Genomic DNA, 17,062 nt, shown 5'->3' with positions numbered 1-17,062 from the left:
TAGAAACGGAAGATAAACTTTGAACGCGCACAAAAGCGTCTACGGCTGTCTTTGCAGGAATCTGAGCACTTCAGTGCACTTGAGAAAAAAAAAAAAAAAGATTCAAAAGTATTATAAACTATAAAGCAAACATGATCATGAAGAGATAACGTCGACAACGCAGTATAGTAAGTATACCCAAAGCATACAGTGCCACAACCAAGCTCAAAACACTTGTCCATGTTCTCGAATGAGTATCAAATGCAGTGAGCGCTAAGTAATGTTATGGCAATGTTATGTACAGAAACATTTTAGCACTGCAGTTTTTAAGGTGAAAACAAACCACAGAGGACAGAAAGCTCTAAATGCCATATACGTCAAATACCTCACATTGAACAACCTTAAACAGCTTTGATTTAATGCGTCTTATTGTGCACTTGAAGTTTACAGTAATGCAACTAAAAAGGTACCTGAAAGTTCTTCCACAAGTTGGCACCAGGATCAGATATGTGACCTCTTAAAACACAACACCTGCACGTGCTATATAAGCACATGCGTCAACTTTCAGAACTGTACAAAGAAGATAGCTTCTCCTGTTAAGGTGTGTTGACAGCATACAGGGTGTCCCAGAAAACGTGTCATTGAATTATAATTTAAAAAAACTACACCACCTAGAGTCATGGGGTTAATGGCATTTGTTCTTACTGGGCTTTTGCCTATGGTCCGGTGCTCCGAAAAGCATGATATTCGACTATTTTTTCCCGATGGGATAGCTCGTGAATACCACTGTGAATTATCATGAATTTGAGTTAATTCGGCACGCTCTTCATATTGGTGGGGTAAAAAGTGACCTTTACTTGGCAAATTTCCAAGTTCAGTTTGCAAATATTTACATAATTGAACTTGGAGTACATGACATTCACATTAGGAGGTGGCAAAAACCTAATAAGAACAAAATGCTGTTGACCGCACGATTCTAGGTGGCGTAGTTTTTTTATTATAATTCAATGACACGTTTCCTGGGACACCCTGTAGAAGGATTCTTGATTCGCCCAAACAACTGCTCCAAACTGCTTCAAGTGAAGTCACTGCACAGTGCAATGTGACACTGCTGAAACGTTTCAGACAAGAGCACACCGAAGCTTTCGCTTCTTGTACAGTTACACAGTACCGGAGCACATTATGTGTCTTAACATTTCTAGTGTTGGCACTTTCTCACACTGAGGTAGTGACATTGAAGGCTTGTTTTCTTCTTTAAGTACACACGAAACAACATGAACACAGTGCTTCTAAAACCTTGCCTCTTTGGTTTTAATTGTTCTGGTACATAAACTTTTCGTTACCACGGGATTTGAACATGCTGGAAGGAAGGTCTACAATAGCTAGCAGGATAGTTATCTGATGTTGCTGAACAAGACAACAATATTGCCTTTGATTAATCCTTTACCATCAACATCTCAACAGAATAATGATGAAGTCATTATGAAACACAAGTCTGAACACACTGGATTTTTCTGTGTGACACAATCATATCAAGTTCACTGATAGTGATAATTTGTGGGGTTACGTTGTGAGACAACCATGATCATGATTTTCCATGAAGTTCACTGTGACTGATCTAAAAACTCTGCGGAAAAATATATCACAGTAACACATCCAACAAGCAGTTTTCCAATGGTACCTTTGCAGATAAATGCGCTGAAAACACTACGGGCGAGACGTAAAAATCTAAACGTAATTTTTAAACGTAAAGGAATAAAAACATTAAATATAAAGGTACAAACATATCAAAACTACAAACTTATCAGATAGCACACTGCTTGCTGTCCCACAGTACGAAACAAAAAATTTTTTTAGTCCATACTGGCACTTGAAGAGGCAAGTAAAAGCAGATGTGAGCGATAAACAAAAAAAAAAAAAAGAGATAAAATTAAGAAAATTTACAATGTATTAAATGAATGATAGTGTAATGGCACAGAGAGTAACCGACAATAAGGCTAGAATGAGCCGAAATGAGCAGAAGGTGCACTTGCACTCGTGACAACGGAAAAGTTGGCATAAATTTCAGGAACGCAGAAAAAAAAAAAAAAAAACCAGCACATGAGTAATTCTACGCATCAGATTCTACCAAAAAAAGATCACAGGCAAGTCAGCAAGTCCTTTTGCTGTGGCTGAAATCACCCTGTCACAGTAACCTGTAATGTCTTCACCTAGGATGTCACAGAAGACTTTGTGGCACGTCCCCTTAAGCCCCATTCCCCCCTGCTCTCTTGTCTGGTGAAACAAAACGATGCTTTCCGTCTCGTTGCTTGAGGTGCTCTCGTTGAACGCGAACGCGGAACACGCCTTCGTCAACCCGCCGCTTCATCAACGACAAGTTCAGAGCAGGCGCCCCTGCAGAATCTCATAGGCAATGCGGTAGCGCAACTTGGGCAGGTCCTTGCTCGAGAATTCAAACGGGATTCCCCTCACTAGGCACTCCGCGTAGAGGCACACAAAGGCACCGCAGTCGTACGTGTTGGTCTGCATGGGGACGTTGCGCACAAAGTTGTGGTCCCACGTGTCAGGTACGAGCTTCCGGCCGGTCTTGTGCCGATGTTCGCGCCGCAGGTAGTCCATCAGCATCCTGCAGCAGTCCTCGTTCCTGCGCCCCATCGAGTCGTAAAAGTCTATCTGCTTCGCCTCGACGTTGAGCACAGCCAGGGACCAGTGGTCCAGGTCGTGGACGGGCACCAGGACGAGCCGGTACGAGAACAGGTCCACGTTCTCGGTCCACTTCTGGATCGCCTTGTAGCCCCGGCTGCGGAGGACGCTGAAGAAGTGCGTGGTGAGCGCGTGGACGCTGCCCGCGCCGCCCTTCTCCTGCGCCATCTCCGCCACGAGCTGCATGTACACGTCGATGACGACGTCGTTCAGCCAGTTGCGCCTCAGCACGGTCTGCACGTCCTCGACGGTGACGTTGTAGCCCGCCTTCTTGCTCAGCGACCGGCCTGCCTTTTCGTTGAGCAGCACGTACTTGACTCGCTTCCTCATCGAACCGAACTCGTCGTCCTCCTCGGCGTCCCCGTTTTCGCTGGGCGAGGCCGGCCTCTTTGTGGTACCGTTGCGGTACCGGAAGTCGGGACAGGTGTCCTCCAGCCGTTGCAGAGCGACGCAGCAGTCCTTCATCAGCGGAAGGAGGTCCGCCATCGTCCTTCCCGTGTTCGCTTCCGCCAGGATGGATGGTAGAGCTCTGACAAAAGCACCGCGACCGTCTAGGCAGGCCTCAAAGTTCCGAGAGTCGGCCCGACAGCGGCATCGAGACTTGGCGCTCAAGATGGGGACGAAGTCTTGGAACATTCGGGCAATCGACGGGGATGGGGGGGGATCACGCACGTCGCTCCTGAAAAAATGTACCGTACTTATTCGACTTGTGGGATATTATCACGTAAATGCTCTCAACAACGACCCAGTCAATGTTTGAGAGTGTGGTGGCAGCACTTTCAGGCACAATATCAAAGACACGATACCCCCCCTTTCCTGAGCATCAACAAGTGGTGTACTTTCTGTTTTTTTTTTTTGTTTTTTTCCCTGGCCATTAAGCCACCAATCGATGTCGTACTTCTAAAGTAACTTCACATCGAATAAATACGGTACAATGGGAATCTTCCTTTCGCTAGCTTCATGTGAAGTTCTACCACAACGGAGGTGACACGAGGTGATATGTGGAGTCGTCACTGTGAGTTGAGTGTGTTCAAGTAGTGCTTAAAATTGCTCGTGAGGCATGCATCAAAGCCGCTATAGGGCTTTGATGTACTGTAAAAGTGCTTTAGTTGTTTAGCACAGTCCTTGTAAGACGTGAATTTGCCAGGCAGCATGTTGAGGGACTTTAATTTCACAACGCATGTTCAGAGATGTTGTACCATGAAGCTCACCCGGGACAGAATGTTGGCTTTGCCAAAAAATATCAAGAATTAGTGTGTGTTTCCACGACACTCTTGTATAGTCTCAAACCCTTCCTTGGTGCTCTTGCCATTGGCAACCAATTGTACATTGTCGAGTTGAGATTGAGGGTAAAACGACGAAATGATGTTCGCATGAGTATGGAATCCATGTGCAGTAGTGTAAATCTTGCTAAAGTGTCCTCATTTTTTGCTTATTTTTTAACAGAACTACAGTGAATTGCATGCAGTGAGTCTGTTGGAATCGGAATTTTTTCATAGTATCCTGTCACTGTTAATATCTTGCAGGACTAATGTGAGACAACTTGCCACTGGGGGATGCTTTTTGCTGCAACATAAGCACCCCATACAAAGTATCATGATTCTTTTGTGACCCAGAATTTCTGCCAGAAATGTGTGAAAATATGCCACAGGAGCCATTTCACAACACCAAAGGCACACCTCAGCCTGCTATGATGTATCATATCAGGACACTAAAAGCCCAAAGAGTGCAAATGAATGGTCATGTTGTACTACATGGGAAATATGCTGGACTATCTACACGAGTGTCATGTTACAATTGAGCAGAAACCTTCGGCAATGACAACCGACGTGCTACAATAAACCGACTATCACAGCGCAAAAAAGAGAACAAACAACCTCTGACTAGACATGAACTATCAACAATGCTTAGAAATGCCCGTCCTACGACGTTACCCTGACCCTGAAAGCCCAGGGAGTTCTCGAACGCGAGTTAGCCGCATCTAGACAAAAATGGTGAAAAAAGGTTGTTAGTGGTTTATTTCTTCCAATAAGTGATTCTTTCGTAAGCCACCTGCGAGCGGTTCCACTTCCAAATATTGTTCGCACGGGCACCAACAACGGGGTTATTTCACGGAACTGTGTATTCATTAGCAGTAAAATGCAAGAGTATGCATTGTTGATTCCGATAATAGGCCTTCCACAGCAAACGAACTTTCACGATCAAGCTGAAGAAAAATGTGCTCCCAAAAAATCTGTAACGGTCATTTATCACTGTGCACCCCCCGGGAAACGCACCTTTCACTCAAATGGTTTCCACTGTAACAAGCAAATGTGCGCACATAACCTGAAGAATGTGAGCAAAACATACCTTGGGTTGTGATTTTCTGATTTCTCTAACAATTCCACGAATTAAATATAGTGCGCTGCTGTTAAAGCCGGCCATCTTCCCATTTTACGTCACTACCGTGGTGGTGAACATGAACAAGAGAAAAAAGCCAAGAAAAGCAATCACGTGCTAGAAACGAAAAGCTGAAGTTGTAGTGGTTGTAGCTTTGTAGCTGGAGCTGGCTAGAGGGCTGGCTAGGCTAGAGTCGCTATAGTCACGTGATCTGAACAACGGCCATCCGCATCTCCGCATCTGCACTCGCGCCACCTGGCAATGAAAATGTTAGGGAAACCCTTCGACATGTCCTACTTGAATCTAGAATGCGACAAACGTAGAACACCTGAGGCACCAGACGAAGATGATGAAGGCGACGACGTCACCAAACTGATTTGGGAATTAGGACAATGAAACCGAAACCGAAACAACGGCTAAGGCGATTCCAACCAATGGCTCGTCGCTGGCAGTCAAATGGGAACACCTAAAAAGTGTAAAACGGACAGAGAAGCTGGGCAGGCTATCCTGCTTACATGATTTTTTTTTTCTGGTGATTTTTTTGGCTGCACTGTATCAAAAGGGAGTTTAGGTTAGTTTCACCCCAGAACCAAGATTATGACATAAAATTACTTCTTTCTTTTAACCCCCATTTAACTCTAAGCTTATCCCATATTTTATGTTGTTGCTCTGACGAAACAACTCATTTTAATTCAATGTTTTATTTGAATTCCTCGATATACACAACCCTTGGTAAGCTACACAGCTTTGCCCATGCCTTGTTTCACCTTCTGCACAGACCAATCAAGATATATACATCCCTGTAAGAACAATGATGATGATTGCTCCACAATGAAGATTATGATGCGGATGATCCAGTCGTGTTAAGTATATATAGTCTTATCGCAATATTTGTGGACGTAGAACAATTTGTGGACAAGGAGAGTTCTTCAGCCCCATTCTGACAACATCAGAAGGAGAAAGTTTCAGCTGGTGGAGGCAGACTTGGCAGTTTTATATCTTTGATGTTCTTCAGAGCTGACACTGCTCGTGCTGGTGCAGCAGAAAGTCCAGCCTGAGAGAAAAAATACGATTAACAAATTCAGATTATTACAAATTAAAAAATACATTGAGACACTCGTCAAATGTCAGAGACATTACAAATCGAAATGCCTGTACCATAAAAGTGGCTACTTTTTGCAGTCTTAAAGGGGCACTAAATGGGTATACGAGGAGTACTTTTATTTGATGTACTGCGCTACGTTGCCTGTTCAGTGGCCCCTTAATTAATTAATTCTAATTAATTCGTAAATCTGCATCGAGGGACATTGGGAAATACGCAGTTCGCAAGACTTCAATTTCACAGTGCACGTTCACTGTGGTTGTACCATGGGGTGCTTCTGGGTCAGACTGTCTGATTTGCAGGGACACCGGAAATTCTGCGCTTTATTAATTTTTTTTGTTTTTACCAAAATTTACGAAATTTTATTTTGCAAATGAAACGGTTTCATGGACCTTGTAGAACCATAATAGGGAGTTCTAGGAAACCATGAACAAGAAGAAGAAGAACGGTCTCTGTTCGAAATATCGGCGGCTCCTGTCCTGAGGCAACTCCCTTCATGAACAACCTCTGATTCCTTTCACATAATGCTATCAGCAAATCAGCTATCAGTGTAGCAACAGCTGTTTGGCTGATAGTGATATGGAAAAGGAATCAGAGGGTGCTCACAGCTTCCTAACACTCCCTAATGATTCCCTACCCTACCCTACCCTAATTCCCTACTCTACCCTAATGATTCCTGCACTTACCTCCTGCTTTTCAATTTTATTCTGGTCCTCTATTCTGCCAATAATTTCCGTCATGTTTGTCTCCAGCACCATCCCTCCCATGACCAGCTCGTTAAGAATGTAGTGAACCTGCACGGGTAACATGTTGTCACCATCACCGGTACTGTTTAGTGGATCAAACGCTATCGCTTCGCATACGCAGGGATGCCTTGCATGGGCTACCAGTTTTTTTTGGGGGGGAAAACATCTCATTTGATTTGTTCAAGATTAAACATAGTGGCAATGCGCGCCATGCATGGAAGTACAGTCAACCCTCGATTTATGAACCTTCGATTTATGAATTCCCTTGTTTTATGAACACTAGCACGAGGAACCAAACTTTTTACATGCATTTTTCCGTCGTTTTATGAACCTCGATATTCGAATAATGAATGGAATTTCTGGGAACCAACTAGGAGTTGCCCAGCGTTTTTGCCCTCAATTTATGAACGGATGGTTCCGAGGCCAACGAAAACCTTCAAAGGGATTATTCGTGGTCTTATGAATGACGCCTGAACAGACAAAACGTTTTCGAGGTATTGCACCCTCGGTTCTTAACCCCTCGAAATCCGAACAACAAACGGGTTTTTGCAGAAGTGTTCCTGACCTCAATTGACGCGGTGGAAGGCATGGTCCAAAGCAAAATTAAACTACTTTAATATTGCATAATAAACAGGGTGTGAATGCGCTAACATCTGTGTTTTGTGAGACTGATACAGAAGAAGGCATGATCCAAAGCAAAATTACACAATATATTGCATTATAAACACAATATCAACTAGGAAGTACTGTTCCATTTGCTCAATAGTACTCACTTAATGGAATTTTCGATTTATGAATCCCTCAATTTATGAACGATTTTTCGGGGAACCGACTGTGTTCATAAATCGAGGGCTGACTGTAGTTCAAAGCGGGTGGTGACAACCGCGCTAGATGTGAAATAACGTCAAATATTAGAATAATTTGTACGTGTTGTTCAATAGCGTTTTGTCAGTTATTACATTTTAGGTGCATGTGTCATGGGACTCGGTTGCAGACGACAGCTTGGTGCCTCTTGCATTGAAAATACTTGCAGAAAAACATGTGTGCATGAGCACGGTGTAGTAAAACATGCTTTGGTCCATCAGACGCTGAACGCGTAGTATCTTATCATAGCGTATGCAAAACGATTGCGTGCAGTCCACTAGAGCTCTCTAGTACAGCCTTACCTTGTCTACATGGAAGATGAGGTCTAACTCACATACATTCTCGAAGCACTTGTCTAGTGTTTCCACAAATACCTGCGTACAATAAAAAAATATGAAAAACAAGGGGTACTGGAGCTCTTAGATTTGTCCAAGCACACGTAGCTCATCCGATAGTCAAGCAATACAATAGTGTTGACATGTTACTGTGTGCCAACTACATGTATCACAAGTAGAGCCTGAAGGTTTAGGGTTTAATCCGATTCTTCCCCAAAATTTGCGTCCCAAATTGAAGGTTGTCCCTCTAGGGTGAAACCCAATTTTTACCCGGCAAATTGCCCTCACTGAGAAGTCTGTAAGAACACACACTAACCTGCTTGGCAGCACATGCAGTTACGGCACAGTTTTGTACCGAACCAGATTTCTCCCAGAATTTAACATACTGGAAGTTTTCCACTACTTTCCAGTTTTCCCGAATCTGCATGAATTTAGAGCACATGTATATTTACCCGATTTTTACACCCCAAATTTACACACAAAAAACATGTCCCGGAAACTTCAGGCTCTAACCATAAGTAATCCGAGTACAAACACACGAAATTGCTTAGCATCACATGGACAGAGATGTGGTTTTGTATGTACGTAATTACTTGTTGGCAAACCTGAAGTTTTTGGTTTGTACAGCTTTAATGTAGTATGTGTTTGGTATGTTTTAACTGGTACAAACTACAACAAGGTTGCCTGCTATGCCTGCTTGCTCAGTTACTACTAAGTTCTTGGGCAATCTGAACGTGTGCCACCATGTACTACTGCATGTTCTACTCTTATATTTCACAATCTGAATGTTCTATGCATGCGCTAAGTACATGCCTGAATCAGGTCCAGGATTCCAAGTTCACTCTCGGACGAATCGACACAGAAGACAAAGTACAATGTTGCATAATGTCGGTAGATGATCTTGTAGTCTGATCCTCCTATGAGCCTGAAGATGAAAGAAGATTATTGTCTCCGACATTATTGTTGAAAGGTGAGACTTCAGCAAAATTTATTGATTAATTGCATGTCTGCCCTGAAAGCATCGATATAATTTATATTTTCGCTAAATGTGTGTTATGTACAGACTCACGTTCCCCCTTCCAAGAAGTTGCACACATTGTCGTCCCTCTTTGAGACTAACTGAAATGTCTCCCTGATTATCTGCTGCTGGGAATCTTCTGGCTGTCGGTGAGGGCAAGAGTCACATAAACGTGCAATTTCAGATAAAATATGCACGTGCATCTATATTTTAACAACAGATTCTGGCTGAAAAAGACAAACTGGTAACAAAAGTGGATTGCAGTTTGGTTCCAATGTGGGTTAAAGAAAAACCGCTTCTGACCATACATAGGTTATAGTGGGCCAGAAGATATCTACTCCGAGACATGGCTATGGTTAATATTGGGTACGTTATAGTGACGGTATCCATAGGTATATCCGTTTCTGACATACAAAGCATGAAATTTGTAGTTTTATTTACAGAATCGCATCACCTGGGATTCTGTTACTCTCCTGCACCATAGCAAAAAATTGTTGTGGAAAAACATAGTTCTATTCTGACAGGGACGACCAAGACACTTGTGAGGGAAGGTCCAGACCAGTCCAGTGTACCACATGCATCGCCTGGGACCAATTCACTGCGTCAGAACATCACCCCTGCGTAGATCTACCCCTGTGCATCACGTGCTGCGCGTATCGACGTCTGTGATGTATATATTACACGGGGACTTGTGGTTTTTCCATTTGGATAGTTTCGTTCTTGAAGCCATGTCATTTGTTTGACAAACCACCTACAGGTTATTCCACCAGCACATGTTTCTCACGTCGTGTGTGAACTAAATGAGTGCCGTCATGTCATCTATACATATTTTGGAACACCTCAAACATGCATATTTTGCGTTGGTGTCTTTGGGAGAAGAGGAATATGCTCAATAAAGTGATAATGCCTACATTTCCACACACTTTAACTCAAAAAGGAATGCATTTTAAATCGTCACCATCAACCAAGCACACAGGTTTCGTTAGTGGGGGGCAAATTTATGAAACCACTGCCACACTAGATGCGGGGATAACAGTTATCATTCGTACAAAAGCCGCATTCTAAGCTTTTACACATGCAAGTACTGCAATAGGCCTAGGCAACAGCGCTACGTGTGATTCGTCGCTCAAGTATCACACTTACATAGAACTGGTAAAACTTGGTAAGCCTGGGTTTACCGTGATTATTAAACACTAAGATGGCTTTTATCATCGTTGACAACAATGACCATCGAGTCGATTTGGTTCCAAAGGAGATGCAAACGCAATGTAGGCGGCACAATCTATTCGTCTGCTTCGGTCAGTAATTCTGGCGCTCAACACCAGGCTGCGGGGTCATCGCTCGAAATCGCTCACTCAATGTTGTAAGCCTTGCGAATTGCTTTCGTGAAATGTGAACGTAGAATGAAAAAAGATTGCAGAATTTGTTTCACATTATTCTATCCTTGAACTCATGTCAAGCAAACAATACTTTTCAAAGCCAGCAGGAATCAGAGTGCTCATTTGCACGGGATAATAAGGATAAAAAAGGGAGGTGAACGAAGCGGCAGCATTCCAAGCGCTGCTCGAGGCGAGGCAGCATAATTCATTCCAGGTTACGTGATGACACAGGGTTAAGTTTAGTTTAAACGTTGCCACGTCCTCCAAAATTCTCATATTGCCAGGACATCGGAGAACGTTGCCATTGGCGGCATCAAAGGCTGACGTCACATCGCACGCCTCTTCAGCAGACGCGCCTTCGCTTCCTGACTGCCGTACGCGCGTATTGTGTGAAACACATCCAGAATGGCATCGTCGAAGCCGCCGTGCGCTGCATCTCTGGATGACTTGTGTCGCCAACTTCATGAAGTGTTCAAGGACGATAATGTGAATATTGAATATGTGCATGACTTGATGTTTTCATACAAGAGTAACCCAAAAGACTGGCAGAAGTACGCAAAGTTTGATCAGCACAGGTAAGTTGCGACCTCCAGCCTCGTTTTGTTGCATGAACCAGTTTCCCTTATCTGATAAGGATAATTATCACAGTTACGCTTTTGTGCTGCGTAAAATAATTTTATTCACTCTGAGAGTACTCCGCTTTCAAGTTCTGTGTCATTGCGACTGTTTTAAAACATGCTTCTCAGGTGGGACAGTGAGGGTAGCGCACGCTGCCGTGACATCGGAAACATTGTCGTCTGCTTCATCGCTCCACCTCTTCCTGAAGGAAGGTGCCTCGGTTCACAGAATAACGAGGAAAAAGCCGGGAAATGCACTTGATGAATGTAGGAGAAATACTATACTGAAACTCGCTGTCAATTGGTTTCTGACGCCCGTTTTTTTTCCTACATATATTTGGCGAAAGAGCCATATGTCTTAACTGCGTAAAGCGAAAGTGTAATTGGAGTTTGTTGCACTTTTCTGGCGTCCGAAGTGGGACGACCATCTCCAATCGTCTTCGCGTCCGTCGGCTGAGTGATAACAAACTTGCCAGTCGTGAACACACCGCGATATCTGCTTTTGTCTGGCTGGAGGGTTGAAGAGATAGCTTGGTGCAAGTGGGTTCGCCGCCGTGAGAAACATTCCTTAACATTCCTGCCGGTTTTTGCGTGATGTAAATCAAGCCAATCACAGCGCATCTGTAGTAGCAGAATAGGCATTGGGATTACTGGGAGTGCCTACTACACTTCGGTTGTTTCTTTTTGATAGTATTTCTGTATTTTTTTTTACCTTGGTTCCATTACCGCAAACGCCAAAATTAAACAGAAATGCACATCAAGAGTAAAGAAGGTGTTAAAAACAATGACCAGTGTCACAACTGTTTACATGCACCCTGTTTCATAGTTTTTGTACGGTTAACCTATTACAGAAATCCATTCATATAGGGCCTGCAAAGGGAAATCCACTTTATCTATTCACTATAGTCGTTTTGAAACTAAGAACATCATCGTAGCATATAGACTTAAAGCGTGTCATATCAAATTCATATCGTGTCATGTCATATCTTTTTCGGTATGGATGTTTATCATTCAAACGGTAGTATAGAAGCTGCATAATTTATGTGTTATCAGTTAACAAAATGCGCTTTCTGGTTCTTTTGCTCTTAGGATGGCATCCTTTCCGGTATATATAGGTTACGCAAAGGGCGGATCCAAGGGAGGGGGGGGGGGGCGATCGCCCCTTCCCCCAAACGTCAGTTTATACATGGGATTTCCCCCTCTCCCCCACCACGCGCTCCGACAATGAAACCGTCCCCCCCAGTCCCAGGGGCTGGATCTGCCCCTGGGTTACGTACCGTATTTTCACGCGTATTAGCCGCGCCTTATGCGAGATTTTTTGTTTTCGCGGACGCTGTGCGGCTTATGCACGGGGGTGCTGCTTATCTGATGACTATCTTTCCCTGGTATTTTCCCAATACCCTGGATGAAACGAAAGGGCAGACAGTGCGCCATGTTTTTCGGAACAGGACCGCCCTGCCATTGCACGAACAATACCGAACAGGGACGAGTCCATATTCGAGTGGTCTGACCTTCCGGATACATTCCCCCACGCAGCTTTAACAAAAGGGGTGACAGTGAATGTCTTCTGGAACATGTCTTAGTGAGCCGCTCTGTAATATTTCTGATGTTAACCTTTATTCTGTCGAATAAATGATACCCGTTTTCATAGCGATAAAGTCTCTATTGATTTTGTATGTGCATCACTGGTTTAGCGCACAAAGCAGTCGCGTCGTATTACCCGCGGCTTATCTGCAAAAAAAATTTCAAAATGTATCTAAAAACGAGTCCTGCAGCTTATCTGCGGTGCGGCTAATACGCGTGAAAATACGGTACATGTGCTCTAATTAAGAATAGAAATCTCGTGTCATTTGTGCACTCGTGTTTGGTATTTTGAAGTGCGCACATGGCGAAGGCATTTTGTTATTGTTTGTTTTGTTGTTGTCTTGGGGCTCTTTCTTGAAACACTGCAGGTGTGTAGTGAACCTATTTTTACAGCGTCGTGTTGTCTGCGCCCCATTGACAGGACAAAGTATGGGCGTACGTGTTTTAGTTCACAAGAAGGTGTTGGGGGGGCAAAGGTTCCGAAATCATAGGCTTATCGCGCCTTTCTCCTTCCAAGTAGCTGACGTCACGTTGCTGATCTCTAATGTGATCTCGTTTTCGTATAGTGCTTCAGATTTGAAAACTCTCTACTTGCGCTTACCAGCCACGAAAGTGGTGAATACGGGAATTGTAAGGAAGCTTGAGGCACGCAATAAATCATTAAAAATAAGCATAAAAATAGGCAGGCCCGTTGCTGACATTGCACGCTATCTAGATTGCCCTCATCCTAATTTAATTTCGTGCAATAATGATCGTCTTTATGCTAATTTCGGTTTTACCGGTGCCTCTATGTGCAGAGCTCTCTCAGCTAATCCTCATTTACATGATAGGTATCTCTAAAACATTCCAACTGTCTCATTCGTGGCACTGTCTCTCAGAGTTGTCATGCTTGATACGCGTGGGACAGTGCTCTTGACATACCTGCATGGGCGTATACCCCTATGAGCTCATTTGTCGTGGTCTGCTCACGTTCAACGTATCGTTTCTGATGCCAACACAACGATTACATTGGAGGGAATCTTGTTCTTGTTGTATTGCGCGTACAACAGCCTTTCACATCGTGCACATTATGCCATCGATTTTGGACTTGCATCGGAAATATTTCATTGAACGAATCGGAGTCTCTAGAAATCATGTGGCGCCGTTTTTATCTCTAACTATTCTCGTTTTATTAGTGTATCCTGTAGTCAAAACGTAAACATTGTTTTTATAACCCGTCACTGGGGACGACTGCGATTATGTTAAAAATGTTATTCTCTGCAAAAATGATGCAAGTGAAAATTTTGAGTTTGGAGAAATAAGAGAAACTGGAAAGAAGCGAAAACTCTTTGAACTGGAAGTTATTGCACCCGAAATTTCGAAAATATTTCGAAATAGTGGCAATTTGGGGTAGTTGCTGGTGCATTATCACAACGCCGGGGGGCGGGGCCAGGGGTCAGCGGGTGTCCCGTATCTCCTGTCTCGGTCCGTGTTCCTTTTTCGCTGAGTACTCCTTGTGATAGGATTATTCTATTTATCGACTTCTAAAGACTTATCTTGAGCCAGTCAATTATTATTTGCCACTGGCTTCCGCTCGCCGCTTTGCGATAATGTTTTCAAATTAAAACGCCAGAGGTATCGTTCTTCTGCCTTTTATTTTCTGTTCCACCATTATGGAGTGGAAGAGAGCCTCCTGGGGGGTCCTGGCATCCACGATGAGGGACGCCTGAGCTTGGGGACCGAAGGACAGCTATTTGCTATATGCACAGACCTCAATGTATATATGTACACAAGCACGCTGAAAACCTCTGGGAGTAGTTCTCAACTTTTTGGCTCCCTGCATCCAGCAGCGTCGTGAGAAAACATTTTCGGAGGGATTTCACGGGAACCTTACATGCGGGGAGAGGATTTCACCCCTGTTTTCTCTCTCCCAGATGCACTACAAAAGGTACCTTTTTTTTTTTTTTTTTTTTGAGGGAGCTTAACCTCCAGGTCTCCTGTTCCTTCTGCATGCCAGTTATGAGGCTGAAGATGCTGATATGATCACAATCAATCAATATGTTCCAACTGCGATGCCAGGCCTCAATCCCCGTTGGTGGTCAGCGTGAGGCGTTCTACAGATGCGATGGAAACGCGGAGGTGTTTCTAGTGACGACTGACTGCTCACTCGCAGTCGTACGTCGTCATGGCCTCATCCACTGCTTCCCAAACTGCGGGTCGCGACGGGTTCACCGGCGGGTCGTGAAGCTGATCGGGAACTTGAAAAAAGGGAGAGCAAGAGTTTCCACTGACGCCGCCTCCCGAATTTCGAGCAGGGTTGGCAGGAAGATGCACACTCTTGAGTACTAAAGCCACGACATTGCCATGACAAACTTATTAGTAGGGCATGGATTTTTACATGCAAATGCATGTTTTTCTCTCTCTCTCGATATGGTTCCGTATCTGGACAATGACAAAACACGTTTGGTCTTGGTTTGGGGCCGATCAGAAGGGTTCTGTCGTGCATATAAATGCATGTTTTGCACGTTGTGGCATATTTCGCATGAAAGTGCATATTTTACCATTTTTCAGGTGCGAGAGCTTACTACTTCTTTTTTCATGGACGGTTTTGTTGGTTTCGGGACGGCGTTGGGTGTTTTTTTTTTTTGCGAAAATTCTGGTCGGAATTGGACATTTTTCTTGTTTCGGTGAAGTGCGGTGTTCATCCCGTACCCTGGTCCCTAGCTGCTTCATCCTCCACTGCGTGCATGGTCGATGGGCCGTCCGTACTTCACGCAAAGCCATGGCGAAATGAGCATGGGCAGCATGAAAAGCATGAACATACACGTACAATCGCGAACGCAAAGCATTCAGCTCCATGATTTATATCTGTGGCACGAGTACTCTTTGTTGTGTGCCGCAGAACGAAGGCGACTTTATCTTACCGTGTTATCCGTAATGGAATATTTCTTAATAGGCATTTGCTGCATTGCTTTCGTACCAAGAACAATGAAAAACATTGAATATATTGAGGAGTTTTATTGCATATTTCGAAGATTTTCAGTGCATAGTTGCATGCATATTTCGGGAATTTGTAGTGCGTATTTATCCCCTCTCCAGTTATTAGGCTGACATAACTCCGGAAAAAGGGTGCTGACGGAAGAACTCTAACCTAGAACCTCTTGATTTCTGGTCAGGGATGCTACCCTTTTGAGGGCCTGGCCTGGGCTCGGGTTTGACCATTACGGGTCCGGGGGCGGGCCCGTGCACTGCCGGGCTGAGGTCGGGCTAGGTCGGGCTTGTGTTACCCTCTGTTAGTTAGCCACGGTGAACTTTTACAGCCCGCTACACGGGGCAGGGCCGGGTAGCCGATAAATTGCTCGAGCAGGGCCTGGGGCAGGAAACCTAGAAATTCTTCGCGCTTCGGCTGGGCCCGGGACAGGTATGGCGCCGTCGGGCCGGGCACGGGAGGGTAAATCAAAGGAAGGCAGGGCTCGGGCCTGGGCCTAAGTATGCTGCCCGTGCAGTGTTCTAAACAGGACCTTTTTTCTTGGTTATTTTAATTCCTTTTATTCTTTTGCGTGGAGAGGCTTATGCGTTTGGGTCGTCCATGCTCGTAGCGCGAACTATCTTCCCAATGTCAAAAGAGGAGAGGAAGTAGTGACAGAAAAGACAAGAGGACGCGCTGATAATAGGAATTGTCACGAGGAGGGAACTGGACGCACCACAGCTGCCACTTCGCGCGCACAGTCGACTGCCAAGAAACGTGTAACCGTAAAGGACACTTGGCTTCACATCCACCCTGAGCACAACTTTCTAGCCGCATCACCGGACAGGATTGTTGTGGTGCATGGTTGTTCAAATACCGTAGTTCCAGTAGCTGATAAAAAGTTTTCGGGAACCGGTTGAGCTCACCCGGTACGATCAGTTGGGAGAGAAAGGAGCCACACGCACGCGCTTGACCAAGTGTGGGGATTATCTGTCCCGCGCGGCGATCCTCCTGCCCGCTTTGACGTGACTATCGGTTCGCTTCCGATCGTTCTCTTTCGGGGACTCCGGCGAACGAAGCTGAAACGTGGCCGACGCGATGTATTCCATCTACCGTGTTCCCCGGTGTATATAACGCGCGCGATATACATTGAAAAATGTGTCGCGAAGAGGCGCAACGCGTTTGTTTTTTGCCCCGGAAGGTCGTCTTGTAGGAGGAGGTCGAGCGACCTGCACTCTAAGAAAAAAAGGAGTAAAACGGGGAGTAATTGCAGCTTCTACTCCCCAAGTCTGCAATTACTCCCCATTTTAGTCCCCTAACCCAACATTTAGTCCCGACATTTACTCCCCAGGACTGCAAATTGTCACTAAACTTCGCGAATGGTCTCCTGAATGCGACAGTCTACGTAA

At 44.6% G+C, this 17,062-nt stretch overlaps 3 protein-coding genes across 4 annotated transcripts in view; 1 reads left to right on the top strand and 2 right to left on the bottom strand.

Moving 5' to 3' along the window:
- Positions 1-370: 370 nt before the first annotated feature.
- On the bottom strand, positions 371-5,119 carry LOC135386210 (sentrin-specific protease 1-like). The gene is made up of 2 exons (XM_064616004.1): positions 5,032-5,119; positions 371-3,361 (listed from the first exon to the last, which is right to left on the bottom strand). The coding sequence occupies exon 2, from the start codon at positions 3,316-3,318 to the stop codon at positions 2,359-2,361; it is 960 nt and encodes a 319-aa protein (XP_064472074.1). The 5' UTR covers positions 3,319-3,361; positions 5,032-5,119; the 3' UTR covers positions 371-2,358.
- A 624-nt stretch (positions 5,120-5,743) lies between these two features.
- Positions 5,744-10,452, bottom strand: LOC135386208 (AP-3 complex subunit sigma-2-like). Of its 2 annotated transcripts, XM_064616002.1 has the most exons (7): positions 10,270-10,452; positions 9,178-9,269; positions 8,922-9,033; positions 8,425-8,529; positions 8,076-8,147; positions 6,850-6,957; positions 5,744-6,115 (listed from the first exon to the last, which is right to left on the bottom strand). In XM_064616002.1, the coding sequence occupies exons 1-7, from the start codon at positions 10,336-10,338 to the stop codon at positions 6,011-6,013; spliced, it is 663 nt and encodes a 220-aa protein (XP_064472072.1). In that variant the 5' UTR covers positions 10,339-10,452; the 3' UTR covers positions 5,744-6,010. The 2 variants fall into 2 exon arrangements, with proteins under 2 accessions (XP_064472072.1, XP_064472073.1); XM_064616003.1 differs by lacking the exon at positions 8,425-8,529 and having other exon boundaries at positions 10,270-10,445.
- Positions 10,453-10,676: 224 nt separating this feature from the next.
- The window catches only part of LOC135386207 (cysteine dioxygenase type 1-like), a 52,991-nt gene continuing 46,605 nt past the window's right edge, over positions 10,677-17,062 (top strand). The window contains exon 1 of the mRNA XM_064616001.1: positions 10,677-11,080. Coding sequence (XP_064472071.1) covers positions 10,911-11,080 — 170 coding nt within the window. The 5' untranslated portion in view covers positions 10,677-10,910. The remainder of the gene's footprint in view (positions 11,081-17,062) is intronic.

Source organism: Ornithodoros turicata, chromosome 2 (assembly GCF_037126465.1).
Source record: "Ornithodoros turicata isolate Travis chromosome 2, ASM3712646v1, whole genome shotgun sequence".
In the NCBI taxonomy this organism is placed as follows: domain Eukaryota; kingdom Metazoa; phylum Arthropoda; class Arachnida; order Ixodida; family Argasidae; genus Ornithodoros; species Ornithodoros turicata.
The sequence above is the reverse complement of the archived record's forward strand: the minus strand, read 5'-3'. Positions and strand labels throughout refer to the sequence as shown.